Source organism: Penaeus chinensis, chromosome 11, assembly GCF_019202785.1.
Source record: "Penaeus chinensis breed Huanghai No. 1 chromosome 11, ASM1920278v2, whole genome shotgun sequence".
NCBI classification, from domain to species: Eukaryota; Metazoa; Arthropoda; class Malacostraca; order Decapoda; family Penaeidae; genus Penaeus; species Penaeus chinensis.
Window position 1 is genome coordinate 37225367 of NC_061829.1, and position 7500 is coordinate 37232866.

Here is a 7500-nt window from a genome sequence, read left to right on the forward strand (position 1 = left end):
ATAAATTATATATCACAGCTCTATTATACACTTCTTTTTAGGCTAGTAAAATATTACATGTAGTTCATCTCACCTTCTTTTTATCAACATCCTTCCTGTCAAATGCACATTTCTGTTTGCATTGATCACAAGTAAGTGGGGGTCCATACTTCCGCTCTGAGTTAGTGCATCGTTGACATTTGTTACCAATAAAGGCAGCTATAACATTGCAGTATTCACATGCTGATGGTTTGCCATGTTGCTTCACCATAGACTCGCATTTCTTGCAGATTGTGACGGTGCTGCTCTTGCTGAAAGCCACAGAGCATTGTGAAATAGTCTGCCCACACATGCATTAAAAGGGAATCAACACCTACAAGTTTTCATGTAAATGAAAAGCCTATGCTAACCTTAAAACATAAATATCCCATTTATTCTTATTATTTATATCACAGATAACCTTAAAAGACACAGCTTACCCAGCTTAAAATGTATACTTAAAATGTTATAAAAGTATTATAGACATAAGAACATGTAACCTTAATTAATAATGAAATTATTACATAAAACTACAAGGAATAGGAGAATCAGGTTTCCTTACAAGGCTTGTCGTTAAATGCAATGTAACAGGAATTCATCAACAAAAAAGAAATAAACAAAACTGACACAAACACTAATTGGTAGTTAACGGAAAAATATGTAATGTAAATAACATATATGATGATATTTCAAATTACTCTAATCCTTACCCTGGTGCCAAGGGTTAAGCTGTCTATTTACTGCAATTTTCCAAATTGGAAATGGAAATTCAATTCTATATAGGGAAATACATGCAAAGGGGGTCACATATTCATCTCCTTCAGAATATAATATTGGATCTTTTAAGAGTGAACAACAATGAAGTACACAAATTACTGTGCATTTTCAGGGGAAAAAAGTTGTAAATCATCCAAAATATCATAGCAGTCTGACAAAACATGATACAGTACTCAAGTCCATTTAAAAGTTTTCACAGCCAAAGCAGAGATTCCTTACTAACATGAAAAGCAAAGCTAGTGGATGATTATGAACAACTGAAGTCTAAGTGGCATATTAAATCAACCTTGCTAAGTCTCAGTGTGTCGCACCATTAAGTGATCCAAAATCATGATCATATGAATTACAGTCTCAGAGAACCTTACCTTTCCTGCTGGAATTCACTTCGACAGTATGTGCATTTTACAATAGGAAACGAACCTCTACACTCCTGAAAAAAGTAGACAAAGATGTATTACTTCTGTTTAATTAATCTTCATATCAACATATAAATATCTTTGTATAAATACATATAAAGACCATATATATAATTTTTAACCCAACCACCATGGATTTATGTTCTGTCCCCTGTAGTTTTTTTTTGTGAATTTTGTTACATACAGATGGCTCCAATGTGCTCAGCCAGCAAGGAGTCTATTAGTAGGCCCCAGTGACCGATCCTGATTTCCCCATCCCTTGCATTGGTGGGAAAATGTGTTTTTCTTTTTAATACAACCGGTATTAATACTGTTATTATTGTTATTTATGTTATAATTAATAACCACATGCCACCAGGGAAAATGCTCTGCTCATAACTTATTTTTTTTTTTTTTATGGGGGGGGGGGGGGTGAAATGTCCCTGCACATAGATGGCTCTACTAGTTCTTAGCCACAAAGGAGACTATTAATAGATGCGGTGAATATCGATGGTGTTATTTTTATTATAGACATTATAATTACTATTGTGTTATAAACATTAGTAACAGCAAAATAAGATAACATAAAATATCATGTTACGTACATGCCATGCCTGTCGGAAATGGGTTAAATTCTTATTCAAATCTTGGTAACATTTAAGACAATGAAATAATACAAAAGACCCTTTCCAAAAGTCAAGGAAAAGAGTAAACAGGTGAGATAGGTAAGATTAATAACTGACTCCTTGGTGACTAAACTATTGTACAGCCATCTATGTGAAATAAAATAAATAAACTTATATTACAGTGGGCACGGCATGTATTTCTGCCATCCATGCCATGTCTTCCTTTCTATATTGCCTAGTCTACAAAATATATATTAATTTTAATAGTAATCTTTTTGGCATTGATCCTTACTTTTGAAGTGAAATTTAGTGACACTTATTTCTTAAATCACACTTAATTCTACCACTGGTGTTTAATCTAAAATTGCTTATCAGTACTACTTAAACATTAAAATCTGTCAGGTTATACCAGGTTCTCCTTTCCACAGTATTGGTAGTGCTTTATAGTTTAATCCTTACTGTTATACGAGGTTAAATGAAACATATGAGAAAGTTAAAAAATAATCCCCAACTAAAATAAGCCATACTTTAAATAAATTTACTTCTGATTTGAGTGAAAATATATACTTTGATTACAGATTTCATGCTGCAACTCCTTCAGCCTAAAAGACTTGACCAAGATTTCACAAGAGACCACATAATTGCTGCCAGAGGAGAGAGAAACTAAAAGAACTGATAAATAACCTATGAGATTTACAGGCATTAATATTACCTTTACTTTATGTAATCAACAGCAGTTAACAATTAATACCTAGGTATAAAAGGTGAGCATGACTTCTAAGAAATCCTGGCATGCTTTACTGCTCTATATATCTTGCTACTTTATAGGAGTTCAATTTATGTTTAACCCCATGCCAACGGGCATGACGTGTACGTGAGTGCCATGCCCACTGTGAGTTAATTGTTTAATTGTCTTTTACACATAGATGTACTGTACTAAGTCACCAATGAGCCAATTACGAGTACTACCTGTCGCGCCCATTTTCCCTTTTCTTTGATTTATGAAAATATTTTACATTATCTTATTTTGCTGTTGCTAATGTTTATAAAAATAACACCATCGATATTCACAGCACTGGTAAAAAATAAATGTTCCCGCCAATTCAAATCAGGTAAGGTCACAAGGTCTACTAATTGACTCTTTTGTAGCTAAGCACTAGCAGAGCCATCTATGTGTAGAGACATTTCACAAATAATATAAAAAATTAGCACAGCATTTCCCCCTTTTTTTTATTCATGTTTCACGGTGGCATTGGATTAAGACCTATTTTCACACATTCTAAAATTTTTATGCTCCACTATGCAGTAACATACATTCTCCTATACAATATTAAGCTCTCAAAATATCAAAGACCAAATTCTGACCTAGTTAAGAAAACCATGGCCCCCAACTGTGGAATTGAAGTTCTAAAGAGTCTGCAAGGATTCATAACATGGGATATGTAACTGCACTTTGATTAGATTACTTGGAACACTTCACAGGAACAGTTTCATCTTTAAAATAAAAAAATATTTCACAAAATTATAATTTCCCTGATACATCTAACAACTTTGTTAAAAGGAATGAGACTTGCAACCTACTTTTGTGAGCTTTTGACTCCTTAATGACCAAAGTCTGGGCCAAACAAGCAAACAACACTTAGAGCACTCTTGGAAGGAATACTTGCCATTCAGTATTTGGGCATAGTTCACCAAAACTTTATTAGAAGTCACCTAGTGTGAGCAGATCTGGATGCTTAAATTACATCATGTGGCAAAATATGGGCACTGGGCTTACGTAAGTGGAGACACTGCCAGGTGTGTGGCTTGTAGGCTAGGTGCAAACAAACACTCATATGCTGGACAATACTCCATGCCTCCCCTTTGCAGTGTTATTTTGTATCTATCGGCACAAGCATTTTTAGCTTCTTTTTTTTTTTGCTATTTTCACATTTGTCATTTGATTTGCTTTATCTGGATGGTAATAGACTTGCACAGTCTATAACTCAGTGCAATAATAATAACAATAATTAACATTTTGTTATTTGTGGACTTTTTTTTTTCTTAATATTTAATATTCTGTAATACAACCTGGATTGCCGGTCACAGCAGGCTGCAACAGGAAGGTGAGGAAGGAAATAGCATCCTTCCAGGAGCCGGTGCTCTTCCAGTCATGGCTCACAGGCATTACATTTCCCACTTGTTAATTGATGAAAATAATGCAAAGGCCCCTTCCTAAACGTCAAACAAGTCTAATCACTCTCCAAGAGGTTTGAACACTTGTGGCAAGTCTATTCTGTCACCTTGACCTTCAGCTTAAACACTCACGACAGCAAGTTCCTGTCAACTAGGCCCAAAGCCAAATTTTACCATGACAGAATGTTCATGTCACTTGCCCTTCTAAAAAATGCCCCTCAAGCAATTTTTTCATGACATGATGGCTATGTCATCCAGATTGTAATAAAACCACTAAAATCTAGCAACTTTAAAATCAATTTTAAAACAAATTCCTTTTCTTAGATATATATTTCTACACTTACAGCATCAAATGCTATTACTTTAAACAAAGAAAGCTGATAATTAGCTGAAATTTGGGAACTGTCAAAAAATAAAAAAGTACTTGTTAACTTTCAAATGCTACTACAACCAAATATTCTTCTTCTTAGCCTTCCCAAAAACCTTGGTCATAATAGGTAATAACAGGAAGAAAAAAAAAGAAAAAAAAAGAAAACACAAAGACTGCATTGCATTTTGCCCAAGAGACCAAAGGATATATATTTGAATTTATTTTTATGCACATTGTATACACAAGGCTTCCAGGAAATGCATACCTACAACCAAGTAGTATATATGACAAAACAGAACACATCATCTCAGAATTTAGAAAGAGATAAGCAGATACTTGTCCTCCCTCCCTTACTATAGTGGAGGAGGAGGAGGAGGAGGAGGAGGAGGAGGAGGAGGAGGAGGAGGAGGAGGAGGAGGAGGAGGAGGAGGAGGAGGAGGAGGAGGAGGAGGAGGAGGAGGAGGAGGAGGAGGAGGAGGAGGAGGAGGAGGAGGAGGAGGAGGAGGAGGAGGAGGAGGAGGAGGAGGAGGAGGAGGAGGAGGAGGAGGAGGAGGAGGAGGAGGAGGAGGAGGAGGAGGAGGAGGAGGAGGAGGAGGAGGAGGAGGAGGAGGAGGAGGAGGAAAGGCAACTTACCCCAGACTTTATACTCTAATCAGGTGATACTTGATATATATCTTTTATATAGTAAAAACTTTTATACAATTGTCAATTTTTGTCCCTATAATTTGCTACCTTCAATACTACTTTATCACTGATTATCAAAAGAAACTTTGTAAATCAGAATACTCCAGAGTCTGGAGTAAGATGACATTTCCTCTCCCCTGAATCTGTATATATATTTTTTTTAATATGTAGTCAAATGGTACAAGCATCCATACTGGCAAACTAATATCCTTGTTGTGTGATAATATAAGTTCCCTGCAGCTCTTTGTATTCGACTCAGATACCATAACTAAGAAAGGGGAAATACTATTATTAAATTTTCATTAATATCTTCTATATAAGCTAAGCTGTCCATAAATAACTATAACAACATTAGTACATCCAGACAGTGTTAACCCATTCGCCCCATGTGGCAAGAATACATGCCATGCCCACTGTAATGCACGTTTATTTATTGTATTTACACATAGATGGCTCTACAAGTTCTTAATCACCAAATAGCCAGTTATTAGAAACTACCTGTCTCACCTGCTTACCCTTTCCTTTCACTTTAACCCCTTGCCGACGGGTACAACGGGTAAACACGTGCTATGCCTATTGTCAGTACTTCTTTGATTGTTTTTACACATAGATGGCTATACTTGTACTAAGTCACCAATGAGCCAGTTAGGAGTACTGCCCGTCTCGCCCGCTCACCCTTTTCTTTGATTTACGAAATATTTTACGTTATCTTATTTTGCTGTTATTAATATTAAAAAACATTATGATAATTATAATGTTTATAATAAAAATAACACCATCGATATTCATAGCACTACTAAAAAATACGTTTTTTCCCGCCAATTCAAATCACGTGAGGTCACAAGGTCTACTAAGTGACTCCTTTGTGGCTAAGCGCTAGCAGAGCCATCTATGGGCAGACATTTCACACAAAAATATAGAAAATAGGCACAACATTTCCCCATTTTTTTAAAAAATTTCTCCGGCGGCATTGGGTTAAGAAAGGGTCTTTTGTATCATTTCATTGTCTAAAATATTTTAATGACAATTTAATAATCATAACACCAATAACAATAATAACAGTATCGATAGCAATGGTATTAATTTTCCAGCCAATTCAAGGAATGGCTAAATCAGGATCGGTAACTAGGGCCTACTGATAGACTCCTTGCCGGCTGAGCACATGTGGAGCCATCTGTGTAACAAATTTCACCAAAAACTAGAAGGCGCAGAACATAAATCCGGGGCGAATGGGTTAAGAAGGGGGAGAGGGGGAGAGGGGGAGAGGGGGAGAGAGGAGAGAGAGAGAGAGAGAGAGAGAGAGAGAGAGAGAGAGAGAGAGAGAGAGAGAGAGAGAGAGAGAGAGAGAGAGAGAGAGAGAGAGAGAGAGAGAATCAAATTCCCATTATAACTTATGAATATATATATATGTATATATATGTATATCTATATCTATATCAATATCCATCTATCTATCTATCTATCTATGTATTTATATATACATACATAATAAATATATATATATACATATGTACATATACATATACATACATACATACATATATATATATATATATATATATATATATATGTATATATATATGTATATGTATATATGTGTGTGTATCTATATATATATATATATATATTTATGTATATGTATGTATATGTATGTATATGTATGTATATGTATGTATATGTATGTATATGTATGTATATGTATGTATATGTATACATATGTATATGTATACATATGTATACATATGTATACATATGTATACATATGTATATATATGTATATATATGTATATATATGCACACACACACACACACACACACACACACACACACACACACACACACACACACACACACACACACAAAAGGTCATCACAGAATTATCACGCAAATATCATGAATATTGAAAAACACTCCCAAACAACAATGGATAATGAACAAATCTTCTGCACTTTATTATTGGTTTGTAACTATATAGCAATTCAACACTCACTAAAGTCATATTGTAGTCTTCATATCAAAATAAATTGTTTTTGTTAAGTAAACTAACAATAACTCTTCACTATGGATTCAGAAGTTCTATGAATCATGGTAGATAACAAAATAATTTACTTTATTCTTAATCTTTAGCTAGTGATTCCGACTTCATGTTGCAGTAAAGCATTTAAATAAAAAGTGAAATTGCAGTCAATTTATTTTCCCTTGTCACTCATGTCTTAAACAAAAAAATTATAAGTTAGTTAATAAATACCACAACAAATAAAATGGTAATGTATAAAAAATAAATATATAAATTTTTGACACTTCTACACCAATTCAAAATATATTTAGCAGTTACAAGAAATTGACCAGCAAGAAATTGACCAGAACATAAATAAATACTGTAATGTATGTATGTATGTATGTATGTACATGTATTTGACTGGTTTTGACGATATCTTTCCCTGATATATGTTGA

At 34.4% G+C, this 7500-nt stretch overlaps 1 protein-coding gene across 3 annotated transcripts in view; it reads right to left on the reverse strand.

Annotated features, from left to right (window-relative positions):
- The window catches only part of LOC125030357 (protein FAM76A-like), a 30444-nt gene that overhangs the window by 21317 nt on the left and 1627 nt on the right, over nt 1-7500 (reverse strand). For 2 of the 3 annotated variants that reach the window (XM_047620367.1, XM_047620366.1), the window contains exons 2-3: nt 1161-1225; nt 74-290 (exon numbers count right to left, since the gene is read on the reverse strand). In XM_047620367.1, the coding sequence (XP_047476323.1) occupies nt 74-290; nt 1161-1225 (282 nt within the window). The remainder of the gene's footprint in view (nt 1-73; nt 291-1160; nt 1226-7500) is intronic. The other variant, XM_047620368.1, reaches the window with a different exon arrangement.